Source organism: Dama dama, chromosome 22, assembly GCF_033118175.1.
Source record: "Dama dama isolate Ldn47 chromosome 22, ASM3311817v1, whole genome shotgun sequence".
In the NCBI taxonomy this organism is placed as follows: domain Eukaryota; kingdom Metazoa; phylum Chordata; class Mammalia; order Artiodactyla; family Cervidae; genus Dama; species Dama dama.
This window is the reverse complement of record NC_083702.1, coordinates 57788370-57807941: the sequence shown is the minus strand read 5'-3', so window position 1 is coordinate 57807941 and position 19572 is coordinate 57788370. Positions and strand designations below refer to the sequence as shown.

Here is a 19572-nt window from a genome sequence, read left to right as displayed (position 1 = left end):
CTGGGTCACACAGGGCTGGGTGAGGACTCGAGTTTGCTCTGAACAGGAGAAGCCTGGTGAAGCTTTGAGAGGACTGATGTGATAGTAGTGACTTTCACAGAACCACGTGCTTGCTATTTGGGGAATGGATGGTGCATGAGGTTGAGTGTAAATAGCGAGACCAGGGAGAAGGGCTTTGCAAATGAGCTGAGTGAGGCATGGCAGTGGTTAGAGGTAACAGGGGTGGAAGGAAAGAAATGTGGTGACATTCTGGATGTGTCGCTAAGGCAGAGCTGACAGCATCTGCTGATGCTGGTTGAGATAGAGGAGGTAAGAGAAAGAAGTTAAGCATGACCACACAGCTTCAACATGAGCAGCTGGTAGGAAAGTGTTTTCATTGACTGAGATGGGGAGTCCTGCTGCTCTGAGGCAGGGTGGAGCGTGTTAAGTGTGAGATTCCTAGTAGACAAACAGGTGGAGAGGCTGCCTGTGTAGGTGCAGAGAGTATATGATTCAGAGGAGAGGTTAGGGCTGCAGGTAAATTTGGGAGCATTAACAGAGAGCTAAAAAAAATCATGGGACTGGATGAAATCAGCTGGGGACCAAGGCAGAGTGAAAAGTAGAAGTCAGAGGGCTGGACGTTGGGATCCTCCACACGTAGGGTCCAGAAGACAAGAAGGAAAGGGAAGTCAGCTGGGTAGAATGGGAAGCAAGAGAAAGTTTTCAGTAGTCACTGGTATCACCAAAACAAATAAACAAGCAGCCTGAAACTCACATGCTCAGTCACTTCAGTTGTGTCCGACTCTCTGTGACGTATGGACTATAGCCCGCCAATCCAAACTGAAACTCATGTTTACAGATAAATTCCAAACTTCGTTTTTTTTTTATCAACTAGTTTGCATAAGACAAAAGTGGGGGCAAATTGTCTCCTGATAGACTGTGACTTCATATTTTTTATTCTCAAAGTTATTGTGCAGCTTTCCAGCTTCAGTTGGGAATTTAAAAAGCGTAATTAAAAGAGGAAGTGCATTCAGGGTTTATAATTAAAATAGGTGCCAATGTTATTAGGCTGCAGGCTAGTTATTTAAAGAAAGGATTAATGAATTAGATTTCAGTGTAAAAGCAGTTACTGAAAAAAATCTTACAGATTATGATTGGACTTTTCACAGGCTTTTAAAAAATTCTATTTTTAAACATGCTCATATTGAGTTTCTGTTCTCATCACCAAATCTAAAGTCCCGTCATTAAACTTCTTCAAATTATATCACCAGAAGTCTCACCCTGGATTTGCTTACTCACCTTTCAATGTATTCAAGGAGATAAAGGCTATCTTCAAAAAAAAAAAAAAAAAAAAAGAAATGTCTTTAAACACTTACCAACACTTTCTTCCCTTAAGAGCTATGCATGATGTCTTGATTTAGGGGTCCCTCAAAAGCAGATCCTGAGATAAATATTTGGGAACAAGTAGTGTGTTCAGGGGGCTTCCCTTGTGGCTCAGCTGGTAAAGAATGCGCCTCTCAGCAATGTGGGAGATCTAGATTTGATCCCTGGGTTGGGAAGATCTCCTGGAGAAGGGAAAGGCTACCCACTCCAGTATTCTGGCCTGGAGAATTCCATAGACTCTATAGATATTGTCCATGGGGTCACAAGAGTCGGACACGACTGAGCAACTTTCACTTTGACAGTGTGTTTGGGCAGTGACTCCAGGAAGAACTGTGAGTAAGGGGGACAGTCAGACAGCGAAATAAGGAAAACCACTCCAGAGAGTGTTAATGAGATCACTGCCATGGGCAGTCGGGGCCACGGAGAGACAGTCCCTCACCCCTCATAGGTAGTGGCTGCTCCTTATGTGTCCAGCCTCTCCTGAAACTCTCTTGTGGCCGCAGACTGTCCTCAGGTAGAGAGGTCCAGGTGCTTGAAGTAGGATACCATCCACATATGAGTGACCTATTCATGGAAGATGCTAGTGACTTCCCGGTGACCAAGAGGATGTGAGTGAGATATTAGTACTGATGCCTGAGAACAGGTGCCTTTTTAAAAGGTCTTCTGTACTAAGAGGGATGCACACTCACAATGATACAACAGTGTTCTGCAGCAAATGAATAGAATATTTTCTAAGGCAACATTATATTTAGAACATATTAGCAGGTAATTCACAAACAAGGAAAGAACCACAAAAGGCATCATTCTGAAGAGTAATACAATTTTACCTCAAACTGGCAGAAAAAGATATAGGCGCTAATATGTAATGCTATTGAAACTGCACTGATCCTTTTCGTACCACATGGGTGGAAGGTAAGCTGAGCTCTGTGTATGTCAGTCGCTCAGTCGTGTCTGACTCTTTGTGACCCCATGGACTATCGCCCGCCAGTTTCCTCTGTCCCTGGGATTTTCCAGGCAAGAATACTGGAATGGGTTGCCATTTCCTCCTCCAGGGGGTCTTCCCGACACAGGGATGGAATCCAGGTCTCCTGCACTGCAGGCAGATTCTTTACTGTCTCAGCCACCAGGGAAGCCTCTTATTCTTATGACCCAGCACTTCTGCTTCCAGGAATCTATTCAAAGGTGCTAATCAGAAATACTCATCACCAATATTATTTAGTACAGGGCTGAATGGTGGGGTGAAGGTGGAAAGTGGTCCTCTTATGTGTCTAACAATAGGCAAGAGGATAAGTTATTATGCTACTGGGATTGGCCAAAATGTTCTCTCAGGTTTTTCCATAGGATGTTACAGAAAAACCAGAACAAACTTTTTGGCCAACCCCAATGCATTCGTAGGCTAGAATGTCACTGAGCTGTTGGATGGGGTTTACAAATAACTTAATGGCTTGGGAAAATAATTATGATGTAACATTTAGTGAAAAGGAATACAAATCCATATATAAAGCTTTAAAATACATCAGAAGGAAGTTGGTAGTAAAGACACCAAGATATTAACATTAACAACCTAAAGATGTTTTTGCTTTCTTCTTTATACTATACTTGCCTTTTCTGACTAGAGCATGTATTACTTTTATAGTAAAACTGGTGTTTAAAAATAGTTTTAGAACACATTAATGCTTTCATCTAAAGGACCACTCAGTACTCTTGTTTCTAACGTTAACATTTTGTATATTGACAGCTATTTCAATCATTTGACTCGGCAAAACCTCTTATTAGTAAAGAAAATATGCAGGTAAGGATAACATTTTATAAACTTTGGCTATTTAGTGTGGATAATTTTTGAGTCATTTCAATCTATTTGGTGTGTATAATCTTTGTTTTTGAGCACCTGCTGTGAATATAGTCTTTTATTCTAGTAAAGGGATGTTACCTCCAAATACTGAAGCCAGTGGTATGGTTGGACCCAAACTGATCTGCTTTTCAGGTGCAACAAACATCAGTTACTGCTCCTCAATTTTTCAGTTATACATGCATCTTCAGTGTCTTATCTAGCCATGCCAAGCATCTAATATTTATCTTAGTTACCTAGTAACTTTGATCATAAGTAAAGGATTTTCTATTAGGCCACCTATTCAATACTGCTTTTACTTAGACCCTTGCCCCAGTCTAAGATGACCTCTCAACCAGTGTTTGGAAGGTTTTCTGTTCTTTTTCAGTTTTTTACTGGGATGAAATCGACACATAATGTTGTGTAAATGTGAGATGCACAACTGCATTGATTTGATACTTTTATGTACTGCAGGGTTAGCTAAAGGAATATTTTCATATGGCATTTTCATAAACAATTCCTCTGACTTTCCCACTATTTTTTACAAAGAGAGGACCAGATTGCCCATCTCAGTAAGTTTGTTCTTGTCAATAATTGAATGATTGGGTTTTAAGCTTTTGATGACCTATGAGCATTTAAGTATATTTTTTCAAGTCATTAAAAAAAATCTTAAAAGAGTACCAGCTATTTGTTCCACTAGAAAGTGTTAATGTGGAAGGTTGGTAGGGTGATCATTGTTAATGGGGTTGCAGACAGGTGAGTGGTTCACACAGCCAAGTGATGGTTAATGCATCTAGCCAGACACATGTAGTTTTTGTTTTTCTAATGCTCAGAAACAGCATTCTGTTCTACTAAGTATTAATTTTTATGAAATAATTTTGAGAGACTTTTCCTAAAAATTGCTTTATTTTTTCTTCCGTAATTTTGATATACCCACCTTTTATTAAATATGTAATCTTATTACTTATCTATTATTGTTCATTTTATTCCACAAACTTCACTTTTAATTATCCTTCAAGTGACTCATTGTTTTTGTCTTAAAATTTGTTTTAATTTACAACCAAGTTGTCTGACATGAAAGAGCTGGTATTAGGAAGATACAAATACATATTCAACTTTCATTTTAGTGTTCTGAGACCTTGGGGTGTTTCAGGATATTTATTTCTTTCCAGTCATAAATGCCAGGGCATCCTGAAAACACTTCTTTTGGTTTTGGTTATAAAAGTAGTTTGGGGTATAAACAGAATGTCTGTCTGATTTTTTTTTTTTTTAAAGAGGCTGACATTATAATGGAAAACCGATTTCTATTAGTTAACTAATTAAAACAGAACTGTTAGTCTGCTTAAGACTCTTCAGATTACATTTTATATTTTCTGTAGAAAGAGAAAGGAGTGTTAGATAGCATTACTAATTAATCTTCTTTTGATCCTCAAGTGTTTGTGTGTAATTGTCAGGGCTCATTAAATCACTGTTTGCTGTGGATAAAAAAGAGAAACCTTCTCCTACACATCCCTCCACCCCTAACCAGTCTGAAGTTCCTTTTTCTAGATGGAGAATGTCAACCGTTTTCCTAGTACAACCATTAGTTACCAAATCAGTCTCAGAGTCGCTCCCTGTCTGGTTCTGATGCGGGTATTGTTTTCCGCCCTTTACAAGAGGTTAAGCAAGGAGAGTGAACAGCAACAACAGATCTCCCACTGCCAGCACTGGCTCAAAATCTCTCCAACGATGAGATTTTTCTTTTTCAGTTCACATAAGGCAAATAATTTCCTTCTCTTTAGAATCGATAGTCCTGGCATCTGCTTTTTATATTAAGTCAACAAATATTTACCAGGAGCCTGTTGTGTACAAGGCACAATTCTCGAGCTGTCAAATAAATGCATCAGTTAATCAACAATACGGATTCCAAGCCCTCAGAGAGCTTATAGTTTAGTGGGCGAGACTAGTAATAAACATGATATATGTCTAAACATTATAAATGAGTAAATTATATAGTATGCTAGAAGGTGGACCATGCTGCAGGGGAGAATGAGCCCAGCAGCCAATAAAGAGGGTGGGCTGGAGTGGTAATTTTGAATGAGGCAATCAGCTTAGTCATCACTGAGGGGACATTGGTGAACAGACCTGGAGCAGATAAAGTTGCAAGTCATATGAAATCTGGAGAAAGAATACTCTTAGAACAGGCCACAGCGGGTGCAAAGGCCCTGAGGCAGGATTGCCTACTTAGTAAGGGACACCTTGGCCAGTGTTCCTTGAGTTCTGTGAGCGATGGGAGAACAGTAGGAGATGGGTCAGAGAGGTAACGGGGTGGCCAGTGGTGGGGTGCCCAAATGGAGAAGGGCCTTGTAGGGCTTTCATCATCCAGGCTCTTACTCTGAACAAAAGGAGGAGCCACTGGAAGATTCAGGGCAGAGGTGTGGCCTGATCTACGTTTTTTTTAAAATTTATAATTTATTTATTTTTGACTGTGCTGGGTCTTCTCTGCTGCACGGACTTTTCTCTAGTTGCAGTGTAGGGACTCCTGTCTAGTTGTGGTGCATGGGCTTCTCATCGCAGTGGCTTCGTTTGTTGCAGAGCGCGTGGGCTCAGTGCTGAGGCTCCTGGTTTCTTGAGCATATGCTCAGTAGTTGTGGCACGTGGGCTTTGTTGCTCCGCGGTATGTGGGATCTTCCGGAATCAGGGATCAAACCCATGTCCCCTACATTGGCAGGCAGATACTTTACCACTGAGCCACCAGGGAAGCCCTGCTTATGTTTTAAAGGGGTCACTTTAGCAAATCTGCAGAGTCTACTGTGTGTGCCAGGTAGGTACTATTATGGTGCTGTCAATCAGACACATTAACCAATCAACAATACAGTCAAATTCTCAGTCCTCATAGAGCTTATATTTTGTGTGTATGTGTGTGTGTGTGGTGGGGAGGTGTGGAAACCAGGAATAAGATTTTGGCCATGTTGAGTTTGAGATGTCTGTTAGACCTCTAAATGGAAGCATTGAGTCAGAAGTTGATTACATGAGTCTTGAGTTAGAAGAGAAGTTGGAGCTAGACACAAACATGTTAGGACTTAGCATCTAGATGAGATTAAAAACATGAGCCTGATTAAGATCATCTAAGGGGAGAGAATGAGGGTACAGAAGGGGACCAAGCCCTGGGACACTACAGTACTTAGAGGTCTGGGAGAAGAGGAGGAACCAGCAAAGATGACTGAAAAGGAGGAGTGGCTAGAAGAGGAAAAGAAGCAAGGGAGTGTGGTGGCTTGAAAGCCAAGAGAGGAGCATTTTCAAAAGAGGGAAGGTTTCATAGTGTCAAATATTGCTGACAAATGCAGTCCTGTCATTCACCAAGTCTTAAACATTCATTTTAATAAAACATTTAATAACTCTGCAGTTAGAATGCATTTTACAGTTGCAGGCATATAAATGTTTAATTGGCATATAAAATAATGGTGTCTTAGATTAACATAACATAGCATATGAAGCAGGCTTCCCTGGTGGCTCAGATGGTAAAGAATTCACCTACAATGCAGGAGTCCCAGGTTCGATCCCTGGGTCAGGAAGATCCCCTGGAGAAGGGAATGGCTACTCACTCCAGGATTCTTGCCTATGAAAACTAAGAACTGAACAATGGATTTAGCCTAGAGTAGGCCATTGATGACTTTGACCAGAGGATTTCAATGTAAGGATGGAGTATGTTTACAAGAAAATGAAAGGAGAGAGATTGGAATAATGACAACCTTGGGGGTTGTTGTTGTAAACAGAAGTGAAAATTCGAGTAGTAAATGGAGAGGGAAGTCAGAATGTAGAGAGTTATCGGTTTTTAAAATGGAGAAGACAGTGTACTGATGAGAATGTCTCTGTAGGAAGGAAACACTTTTTACAAATGGAAGTGTAGCTGATTTACCATGTTGTATTAATTTCTGCTGTACGGCAGAGCGATTCAGTTTACACACATACGTTCTTTTTCATGCTCTTTTCCGTCATGGTGTATCACAGGATACTGGATTTAGCTCTCTGTGTCACACAGCAGGACCTTCTTGTTCATCCACTCCACATATGATAGCTTACGCTAACTCCAGACTCCCAGTGTGTCCGTTCCATCTCCCCTCCCTTGGCAACCACAGCTCTGTTCACTGTGTCTGTGAGTCTGCTCCTGTTTTGTAGATAAGTTTGCTCATGCCATATTTTAGATTCCACGTGTAAGTGATATCATGTGGCATTTGTCAGAAAGGGAACACTTAGGCTGTAGGAGAGAACGACTGATCAGGCTGGTGGGGGTGGGACTGATGACCTCCCTAGGCAGTGACACCAGCCGTGGGAAGCAGGCGGGAAGGCCGGGCAGCGAGGCGGGTGCATGGCGGGGCGGGGCTGTGGGCTCTGTGGGCACTACCCTGACTGCTTCCGTTTGCTCATCTGAGTAGAGGAAGCAAGGTTATTCGCTGGGAGGGGCATTGGGGAGGAAGTGTTAGAATTTAGAAGCAAAAGGGCATGAATTGGTTGCCTAAGGAGAGAGCAAGAGTGAATGGACTGGGAAGATGTCGGATGATGACCAGGTGGCACTGAGGCTTGGTCAGGAATGTAAAGTGGGCCCACTTAGAACAGTTGCCAGGGAAGTGTGAGTGCAGGGGACGGCCAGGAAGTTGAGGGAGTCCTCACGGTGGCCATTCTCGTGACCGACCCAGAATCTAAGCTGGGGAGGCGTTGTTTGTCTGCCTCTTCTTCCTCTTCTTCCATCCTATGGGCCCTGATTCACTTGAGCTAAAGCAGAGCGGCCAGCATGCGTGGCTGGTGAGCTTTTTAGTTGCTCTGTTTTGATAGGTTGTCCCGTCCTTGATGCCAGCACTGGGTTCACTTGCATTGCGTGGCAGGGCTGACTTGTGGGGTGGGTCACCCACCAGTGAGGAACGGCAGGAGCTCTGTGGACCTGCTGGCATCGTATGACATCACGTCTCTCTCACTGGACTTGCCAATTACACTCCTTCATGTCTAGCCCTCCATTCCTTCATCCTGTGCCAAGTGAGGACTGTAGAAGGACTGAAGCTAATATCTGAAAACAGTATTTTACTACTTTTCCTGATTCTCATTTTTTCTCCATTTTTTTAGGCACTTGATGATTTAATAAATAAAGGCATGCCTGTAATTCTGGTTACAATCAGCCAGCAACATCTCTTAAATAAGTTTTTATTTGTTAAAGCATACTTTTTCATAAATGTGGCTGCAACAATAAATTGTGTCCCAGAACAGATAGTGAAACCAGTCGGCCATGGAGTTATGAATGAGAAAAGCAGACCAAATCTTCCAAACTTGAAAGGTAACATTTTATTTTATTTATTTTTTGCTTATTTCTCTTTTTATTTCCTTTCCCTTCCAATTCCCCACTCTACCCACTATAGTCCATATAAACATTCTAGCAGGTATTCTTTCATAGTTTTCTCTGAGTTCACTTAATGACACATATGTGCTTAAGTCTAGGTGCCGTATCCACCAATTTATCTGCATATATGTCTACTTTTTTTTACATTATGTACAGTTGACCCTTGAGTAACACAGGTTTGAATTGCGCAGGTCCACTGGTATATCAAATTTTTTCAGTAGTGAACATTTCAATACCGCAAATCTGTGGTTGGTTGACTCTACAGATGCTAAACAGTGGATATAGAGGACTGCCTATACCAAGCATCGAGTATAAATTATTCATGGATTTTTGACTGCATGGAGGGTCAGTGCCCCTAACCTCTATGTTGATCAAGGGTCAGCTGCACAAACAAAATCAGATTTGTCATTTGCTTAACAGATGATGTATTTTTCATTTTTCTGCTTTCCGCAATTCTTACGTAGAAAGCTTTGCTAAGCCACCCCAAGTCAACTGCTTTGCTTGGTCTCCCATCTCGGCTGTGTGGTGCTCTATGCTGCGAACATCCCATGATTTATTCAACCATTCCTTTGTTGTGTGTTCATTTTGTTTCCAGGATATGGAATCTCTGTATATCCCTAGATACCGCCATATCCAGGGATATGCAGAAGCACTCCATATCCATATTATAGTATATATTTCTATGGGATAAGATATCCATGGATGGAATTTATAGCCCATATATACATATAAAACTATATAAGCATTTTGCAAATGTAATAATGTTGCCTTAAAATAGTTTTTTTTTAACCTCTAAGTATGATATTAACTGTGAGTTTTTCATAGCTGTCCTTTGTCACGTAGAGGAATTTCTCTTCTGTTCCTAAGTTGTTGAGTGATCTTATCATGAAAGGGTGTTCAGTTCAGTTCAGTTCAGTTCAGTCACTCAGTAGTGTCCAACTCTTTGCGACCCCATAGACTGCAGCACACCAGGCCTCCCTGTCCATCACCAACTCCCGGAGTTTACTCAAACTCACGCTCATTGAGTCAGCGATGGCATCCAACCATCTTATCCTCTGTTGTCCCCTTCTCCTCCTGCCTTCAGTCTTTCCCAGCATAAGGGTCTTTTCCAGTGAGTCAGTTCTTCACATCAGGTGGCCAAAGTATTGGAGTTTCAGCTTCAGTATTAGTCCTTCCAATGAATATTCAGGACTGATTTCCTTTGGGATGGACTGGTTTGATCTCCTTGCAGTCCAACAGACTCTCAAGAGTCTTCTCCAACACCACAGTTCAAAAGCATCAATTCTTCGGCACTCAGCTTTCTTTATAGTCCAATTCTCACATCCACACATGACTACTGGAAAAACCATAACTTTGTCTAGATGGACCTTTGTCAGCAGTGTCTCTGCTTTTTAATATGCTGTCTAGGTTGGTCATAGCTTTTCTTCCAAGGAGCAAGCATCTTTTAATTTCATGGCTGCAGTCGCCACCTGGAGTGATTTTGGAGCCCAGGAAAATAAAGTCTGTCTCTGTTTCCATTGTTTATCCATCTGTTTGCCATGAAGTGATGGGACCAGATGCCATGACTGTAGTTTTTTGAAAGTTGAGTTTTAAGCCAGCTTTTTCACTCTCCTCTTTCACTTTCATCAAGAGGCTCTTTAGTTTCTTTTCACTTTCTGCCGTAAGGGTGGTATCATCTGTGTATCTGAGGTTATTGATATTTCTCCCAGCAATCTTGATTCCAGCTTGTGCTTTATCCAGCCCAGCATTTTGCATGATATACTCTGCATATAAGTTAAATATGGTGTTGGATTTTATTAAATGTTTTTGCTGTGTCTGTTAAGATGATTATATGTTTTTTATTTTGTATTCTATCAATAAGGGTGTATTGGTTGATTTTTGAGTGTTTAATCATCCTTGCTTTCTTGGGATAAATCCCACTGGTCATGGTGTAACATCTTTATATATATTCCTGGATTGTTTGCTAGGATTTTCTTAAAGATTTTTGCATCCATATTCATATGATACATTGTGTAGTTTTTTCTTTTTTTCTTATGATGTCTTTGTCTAGTTTTGGTATCAGAATAATATGACCTCTGTTTTAAAGTGTAAGTTTTATTATTATTCAGGTATGGTAAGGCCAACTGTGGAGAAGGAAATGCAACCCACTCCAGTATTCTTGACTTGATAATCCTGTGGACAGAGGAGCCTGGCGGGCTACAGTCCATGGGATCACAGAGTTGGATATGACTGAGTGACTAACACTTTCACACACACACACCTAAGGCCAACAGATGAACTGACTGCCAGTGAAAACATAGTTTGTTATTTAGAGCCCCCAAGAGGGAGGGGCTTAATACAACATGGGACTGCTGCTCAGGAGGCAGACAGAGCCCGAGGGAGATGTGGGTCAGACCCTTCCCAGGGCTTCCCCAGCCAGCCTCCAGGCATTTGTCCTCTATCCTTGTCTTTCTTGCCCTTTCCCTTGGGGAAGAAGACCACCTCCCAGATCTTTCTTCTGGGCCCTGTTTCATCCTCAGCTGACCCTTAGCTCCAGAGCCTCCTAATTTAGGAGAAGAGCCAGGTAGGTTGAAGTTGGAAGGGAGGAAGTCAAGAGTATTCAGTTTCATGTTATTCTGGACTCCCTGTTCCACTTGGCAAACTTAGCCTCTTTACGTGGGTCATTTGTGCATTAATTCCTAGTCAAATAAGGACTTGTCATTTTCCCCCCTCTTGTAGCCAGGCTTACTAAAGCAGGCAAAGACTGCAATCTAAATTGTCTCAGTTCTCCCTTGCTCAGAATGAGGACTGGCTTTGGATTGTAGGTAGGCATGTCAAGATGTTTGAGGATTGTAGGTTGTGCTGTTCCAAATGGCCTCACTCTCTTGTCTTAGAGTGACGGTGCAGATCAGCAGTACTGATACCTCCAAGGAGATCTTACTGAGATATTATAAACATCTAGAAGACTCAGAATACTTTGAGAGCCAGATAGGATCCCAGGTGAGGAACCACTCCTTTGTATCAGTAGTCGATTAACTTGAATGGCATCAACAAACATATGAAAGATCCTTTCAGAATTGTCTTGGAGAAGGAAATGGCAACGTACTCCAGTATTCTTGCCTGGAGAATCCCTTGGACAAAGGAGCCAGGTGGGCTACTCCATGGGGTCATAGAGTTGGACACAACTGAGTGACTGACACACACATACACAATTTGTTTTAAGAATCAGCTGTAGTCTTATGATGTATGATAGTTGAGGACCAGTGTATATAGCAATATATTTCTAATTATCATTGTGGTTGATTTTTAAACATTGTATTTCCCAACTAATGGTAAGTTTTATAAATTAGAATTCACATTTAAGCTACCCGTAGATATATGTAGTTCTTCCAAAATGTTGTGTTTTGTAGAGTTGTGTTTAAAGGACGAGGGAGGCTCACTTTATCATCTGACAAAATTGAAAGAGAACTTTGCTCTTAGCACACTAAAGGTAAGTTTAAAAAAAAAAATTCTCAAATCATAGTGAGTCAGTTACCAAAATGCCCACTCTTAGGCCCTGGCCAGGCCAACTTTCAGGTTTGTGCTCACTGTTGTGAAATCTGTTACTTTTCTTTCCCAAGCATGGGCTGGGGCCAGAGATGGGTCTACTCCCCATGAGAAAAGCAGATGCTGAGTGGTGTCAGACTTTGACCTTTTAACTCAGTTAAGTTGTTGTGGAAAATAAGATTTATTATTTGATGGGATCTAAGCTTTCCGTACCCTGTTTGGCATCTCCTAATCTCAACAGTGATTGACAACAGCAGCAACAACAGAACCATATATTCAGTGACATGTATTATACATGACAGACACTTTGCATTATATTTAATTCTCACAACTCTGTGATGTACCTGTTAATCATTTTTGAACTATATTGTGCTGAATGATGAATAAATTGAGGCTTAGACAATAAGAAATTCACTAATGCCATGTAATTGATAAAATACAGATCATGTTCTTAACCATTATATTAAATTACCCTAGTCCTTACATAATATTTACTTCCCTATACAAAGAAGTCTTCAGAGACCTGTTCCTTGAAAGTTTAGTTGGGCTCTTTTTCTTTTGCTAATTAGTACTGGTTGTCCACTGTAAAATCTTGTTATCTTCACATTACAAGTTAGATGAGCATAGTTTAATTTGAAATACAATTGATCCTCATTGTTTACAGATTCAGTATTTGCTGATTTGCTAAAATTTACTTGTAACCTCCAAATCAAAGCCCTTGGCTCTTTCGTAGTCATTTGGGGACCTGCACAGAGCATTGAAGAATTTGATTTTTCTGACATGCGCATTCTCAGCCAAGTTGAACAAGACAATGGTGACTTTTTGTTTCCACTCTCATACTATAAACAAGTGTCCCTTTTCATGGTGTATTTATTGCCAAGCTTTTCACATTTTTGTGGGGGTTTTGTCATTTCACTATTTGAAATGGCCCCTAAGCATAAAGCTGAAATGCTGTCTAGTAATCCTAAGTTCAAGAAGGCTGTGATGTGCCTTTTGAAGAACATGTGTGTGTTTGACAAGCTTCAGTCAGGCATGAGTTATAGAGCTCCTGGCTGTGAGTTCAGGATTAATGAATCTACAGTATGTATTCGATTATGTGTCTTTAAACATAGACACACATTAAACAAGGTTACATATTGATCAGCTGACAAAAATGGTGTGACCAGAGGCTTGTAGGAACCTATCCCTGTATTTCCCCTAGGAGTAATGCTTCAGCATCACTGACTCAGTGTTGGCAGGACCTTTGCAGAACACAGCTACTGTGAATAAGCAAGTATGGGCATCCGCTGTGTGTGCAGTAAAGGGTCACTGTCCTGCACCTTACTCCTGCCGTTACTTCTCTTTTCATTCTCTGCTACCTTTTCCTGTTCACTGAGCCCTCTTCTCTGATGACTTTGTTCAGATTTCCTTTTTGCTCTTCCATTCATTGTTACTTTTTAGTACGTAAAAAATATTTGCTGAGTAAGGATGAGACGTGGTCTGTATCATGTCTGGACTTGGGTGACTGCGTGGTATTCTTTCTTTAGTCAATTTTACTGACAGAAGCTGAAGACAAGCTCAACACCCTTCTGCCAGAGATGGAACATCCAAGCCATAAGGACCTCTCTCAGTGTTCTGCTGGTGAGCTGGAGATTGTGGTGGAGGCCAGACTGCAGCTGGCTGCCATCGCCCTGCAGAGACACCGGGCAGCATACAGGCGAGTGTCTGCACAGACGATTTCTTCCTCACCCTGACTTGTTCAGTATTCTCAGTTTTATGTAAGCTCCATAACTTCCTAGATGAATAGAGCAGACTAATGATTCAGGGTTTCTTTTTTTACATGTTACTACACTTAAAACTATAGTCCTCAACAAATGAGTTGGTTTATTAAAGCACATAGCTCGGATGTTTCATGTCAAACATTAGCAAATTCACAGGCCTCTCCTTTTAAAAATTAATCTATTTTTTTAAAAGGCAGAATCTAAATTCCTTAGAGCTTTTTACAGATAACACCTGTGGAATGTTTTTTTCCCAACCAGTAACAATGGATAACAGATAACAATATTAAAAATTAACTCTGTTTTTAAGAAGTTACTATGAACTATGCTGTGCTGAACCACTGAATAAACTGTTGTAGGTGGCAGATTTTTTTTAATGTGATGCAATTGCTAATGTCAGATTTTTCCTTTCATTTGTCCACTGATTGATTCATATATAGTGATCAGTATCTGTTGACATGACAAGTCGCTTCAGTCGTGTCTGATTCTTTGTAATCCCGTGGACTGTAGCTTGCAAGGCTCCTCTGTCCGTGGGACTGTCCAGGCAAGAATACTGGAATGGGTTGTCATGTCCTCCTCCAGGGGATCTTCCTGACCCAGGGGTTGTAACCACATCCCTTATGTTTCCTGCAGTGGCAGGCAAGTTCTTTACCACTAGTGCCACCGGGGGCTTCTCCCACAGTCTGCAGTGTGGGAGACCTAGGTTAGATCACTTTTCACTTTCTTTCATCTGCTGAGTACCTCTTTCTTGGGCTCTGTTCTAGACACTGAGGATACAAAGATGAATAGAATATAGTTTCTATATTCAAAAGCTCATAGACATATAAATACTTGAGTAGTTAAAATACTTCTCAATGATTTTTTAATATTGAATAATATAGAAATATACTTTAAAGAGCTTCCCATATCAGTTATGATCATCACCTCTATCATGAGTATACTTTCAAAAGTGATGTTTTGAATAATGAGCAAATTTCTTATATTAACATTCATTCATTCATTCACAAAATAATTTAGGGGCATCTACAATACGCTAAGCACAGTCCTAAGTTCTGTATCCCAGTAGGCAAAAAATACATAACAATATTGACAAAAATCCTACCCTCATGGAGTTTATAATCTAATAGAAGATAAACAGGCTGACAATAAACTGTAAACCTAACAGTTAGGTAAACTGTATAGTGTAGCCAAAAATAAGTGTTACGGAGAATATCTGAAGGCAGGAGGAAAAGGAAGGGTATCCTTTTAAAATTGTGCTGTTGTAGTAAAGAGAATGACTCCATTTAGATGTTCATTAACTGACTGTTCCCACTCCCCCTTCTCCTGCCCCATGCCCAGACAAGCAGAGAAGAAAGCCTAGTTGCCCCCTCCTTTGGTGTTGGTGGGCAGTTTAAGCCACACAGACGCTGACCCGCACCTGGGAGGCCTTAAACCAGCCCCGCCTGTTAACCACCATAAAGCCTAGGCAGTTGCCTTTCTCTTCTCTCTTTAGACGTTTTCACCTGTTTGGGAGGCGGCTGTGCCCTTCCTGGATAGTTTCCCTATGGAAGTAGTCAATGTCTGCATAGTCTTATTGATGTGCTTGGCATTGGTGCTGACATATAGCCCAAATCTGGGGTGGCCAGGTTAGATTTCTTGATGAGGTGACATCTGAACAGATAAACATGGGGGTTGCCCACGCAAACACCTGTAGACAGAGTGTTGTAGGCTGTCAGGGACAGCACAGGGCCTCTTGTGGCTAAACGCAGCAGGTGAGAGTTTTCAGAGGTCCTCACGGATGTCCTTGGTGGGGGAGGCAGATCATAAAGGGTTTGTGGCCAGGGTGAAGACTCTGGCTTTTCCTCTGAGGGCACTAGGGAGTCATAGTGTTTTGAGCAGAAGAATGACGTGATCCGATTTTCACTTCCAAGGGATGACTCCAGTTGTTAGGTGGAGAATTGGTTGTAGGAGAGAAAGTTTTTGAAAGCAGAGAGATCAGCTGGGGAAGCTGTTGTAATAAGAAGAAAGATGTTAGTGGTTCTGAAAAGGGTGGTAGCACTGAGGGTGCTGAGAAGTCATTGGATTCCGGGTGTATTTTGAAAGTAGAGCCGTTAGAATCTGCTGAAATTAGCTGTAGAGTAGTGAGAAAAAGAGAGGAGTTTCAAAAGAAATTGTCCCTCACCAAAATGGGGAAGACCGCAGAAGTACAGGTTATTTAAGGGAGAGATCTGAAGTCACATTTTGTGCGTGTTTATATTGAGATGTCCCTTTGAGGTACAGTTGGCAATGTCAAATATTCTTGGAGTCTTTAGAATATAGATAGTATTTAAAGCCTCTGTTTTGTAAAATATGTATTTGTTTGGCTGCCCCAGGTCTTAGTTGTGGCATGGGGCATGTAGGATCTAGTTCCCTGACCAGGGATTGAACCTGGGCCCCCTGCATTGGGAATGCGGCAGAATCTTAGTTACTGGACGACCAGGGAAGTCCTTTAAAGCCTTTATAATGAATGAGATTCCTTAGGGAGTGTGAGTAGATGAATGAAAGAAAAAGACCAAGGACTGAGGGTTGGGTATGGTAAAAGATTGGGGAGAAAATGAGTAACCAGCCAAGGAAACTGAGAAGAAATGACTAGTTAAAAAAAAAAAAGAAAGAAAAGAAAACCAAGAGATTATGAAATCTGGAAATCCACGTGAAGAGAGTGTGTCAAGGAGAATGGAGTGATAAGCTGTGCCAAGAGCTCCATAGATGGAGATGAGAACAGAGAATTGGCAATTGGATGATTTATAAACATGGACATCACCAGTGCTTTGTACTTTGACAGGAGTAATTTTTGAAGGTAATGGGGAAAGAACATGTTTAGAGTGGTTTTATGATAACATGTGAGGAGAGAGATTGGAGTACGCAAGTAAAGATGATTCTTTTGAGGAATTTTCATGTAAAGGGAAGTAGAGGAATAGGGTGAAGTTGGTAGAAGTAGGATCAAGAAACGTTTTTTTGAGATGAGAGCAACAATAATGTATTATATACTGATGAAAACGACCCAGGAGAGAGAGTGAATCTGATGCTCTGATATAATTTGTACACAGTAGGGTAGGATTCTAGTCCAGTCTTCTCTGTTTCTCTAATGCAGAATAAAATTATCCCCTTGCTTGGGATTTCAGAAAGGTCTCTGGGGACTAGCCAGGAATCTGCTTGCTGCCTGCCCTGAGTATAGTTGGAAAAAGAGTAACCCAAGACAAATAAGTTCCTCAGATGGATGCTTTTGGCAAGTGCAGGGTCCAGACTGGCACTGACAATGAAATGCAGAAACCTTGAGAAATGAACTTTGAAACTGGTCTTGACATCACAAAGCTGGAACAAAGACAAAGCCAAATTTGTCTCATAGAGATTAACTTAGGAAATGCAGGACTCCCATGGAAAATAACTGCTGGTAAAGTTAGCACAGAAGCAAATACCATAAACCAAATGAGGAAACAGCCTCAGAAGAGAGCAGGCTTTGCAGCCCAAGATATGAACTGTTCAAAGATGTGAAGGATGGAAGAGAATGAGACAAGATTATAAAAGGAATAGGTGAATTTAGGGAAAAAAAACACTAAATAGAGATTTTAGAACTGAAAAATATAATCATTGAATGAAAAGAAGAAATGATCAAATTAGATGGAAACAATTTTTTCCCTCTCCTTTCTCAGTATACTGAAATTCTGTGCATTAGGCCCTATGCATTGGATCCAGAATTTGGAAAGGGACTTAATTTTTTAGATGGCCATTCTCTTTAAACAGAAGTGCTCCTACAGCCTTTGCAAGCAAAGGGGGGTTTCTGCTGAACTGACTCCCCCTTTGCTTGTGCTTAGATTGGTAACATACAGTCGTCTCATCATTGTGAGCCTTGATTGAAGGCTTTCCATGGTTGTTATTCAGTCGCTAAATTGCAACCTCATGGACTGTAGCTCGCTGGGCTCCACTGAGTCCACATCTAAATTTGATTTTATGTTAGAAACAGTACAGGTTTGGGGGAATTTATAAATTTTTGTGGTTTCTAAGCAGTGATGAAAATCCATAAAGTCTGTTTGGGGCAGTGATTCTCAAATATGGTCTGCAGATCTCTGGATGTTCCTGAGACACTTTCAGGGAGGTCTGTGAGGTTAGAACTATTTTTATGTTAGTTTATAATATAGTAAACTATGTGTATAATAGTTTATAAAGCGAAGATGTTTTTTGCCTTTTCTGTGTGTTGTTATTTGCAATTGATGCTGCAAAAGCAACAGTGGTAAAACTTCCATCAGCTCACCATGAATCAAAGCAGTGACACCAAAGCCAACTAGTTGTCCTTCTGTTCTTCACTGCTGCATGCTTGCGATTAAAAAAAAAGACAAGGCAGATTCACTTAAGAATGCTTTTGCTGAAGCAGTAGAATCTGTTACATTCATAAATACCTATTCTTAAATAAATTTGTAATAATCTGTGGGAATATATTAAGTGGGAAGTGTACCTCAAATTGTGGTTCCAAATAGGAAAAGGAGTACATCAAGGCTGAATATTGTCACCCTCCTTATTTAACTTATATGCAGAGTACATCATGAGAAATGCTGGGCTAGAGGAAGCACAAGCTGGAATCAAGACTGCTGGGAGAAATATCAATAACCTCAGATATGCAGATGACACCACCCTTATGGCAGAGAGTGAAGAGGAACTAAAAAGCCTCTTGATGAAAGTGAAAGAGGAGAGTAAAAAAGTTGGCTTAAAGCTGAACGTTCAGAAAACTAAGATCCTGGCATCTGATGGGGAGACAGTGGAAAAACAGTGTCAGACTTTATTTTTTGGGGGTCCAAAATCACTGCGGACGGTGACTGCAGCCATGAAATTAAAAGACGCTTACTCCTTGGAAGGAAATTTATGACCAACCTAGAGAGCATTTTAAAAAGCAGAGACATTACTTTGCCAACAAAGGTCCGTCTGGTCAAGGATATGGTTTTTCCAGTGGTCAGGTATGGATGTGAGAGTTGGACTGTGGAGAAAGCTAAGTGCTGAAAAATTGATGCTTTTGAACTATGGTGTTGGAGAAGACTCTTGAGAGTCCCTTGGACTGCAAGGAGATCCAGCCAGTCCATCCTAATGGAGATCAGTCCTGGGTGTTCATTGGAAGGACTGATGCTGAAGCTGAAACTCCAATACTTTGGCCACCTCATGTGAAGAGTTGACTCATTGGGAAAGACCCTGATGCTGGGAGGGATTGGGGGCAGGAGGCGAAGGGGACGACAGAGGATGAGATGGTTGGATGGCATCACTGACTCAATGGACATGAGTTTGAGTAAACTCCAGGAGTTGGTGATGGACAGGGAGGCCTGGCGTGCTGCGATTCATGGGGTCGCAAAGAGTTGGACACAACTGAGCAACTTAACTGAACTGAACTGTACCTCAAGCACTCCCTCTGCGTAGCACAGTCTGATGGCTGTCCTGAGGAAGAGAATGCATGTGGATGAATTGAGAGCTGGCTAAGCTGTTTTTCTCATGGAACAACATTTTTGTTTGTAAAAACAACTGACAAACCATGATTATTCAGAGTTGGGTATTTGACAGGCATTTTGTTGAAAATGAGTGAAATGAACATGCCATTTCTAGGAAAACAACTAATTGTTTTTGTTGCCAGTGATAAAATCTAAACTTGCATGAGAAAACTGGAGTTTTGGAAAATTTGTATTTGCCATCATGAGCTTGACAGTTTTCTAATGCTTAGGTTTTTTGGATGAGACTGG

The 19572-nt window shown here is 41.1% G+C and overlaps 1 protein-coding gene across 1 annotated transcript in view; it reads left to right on the top strand.

The window, feature by feature from the left end:
• Positions 1 to 19572, top strand: part of CFAP54 (cilia and flagella associated protein 54) — a 294342-nt gene that overhangs the window by 180998 nt on the left and 93772 nt on the right. The window contains exons 48-51 of the mRNA XM_061125597.1: positions 3101 to 3154; positions 8288 to 8495; positions 11948 to 12027; positions 13610 to 13779. Coding sequence (XP_060981580.1) covers positions 3101 to 3154; positions 8288 to 8495; positions 11948 to 12027; positions 13610 to 13779 — 512 coding nt within the window. The remainder of the gene's footprint in view (positions 1 to 3100; positions 3155 to 8287; positions 8496 to 11947; positions 12028 to 13609; positions 13780 to 19572) is intronic.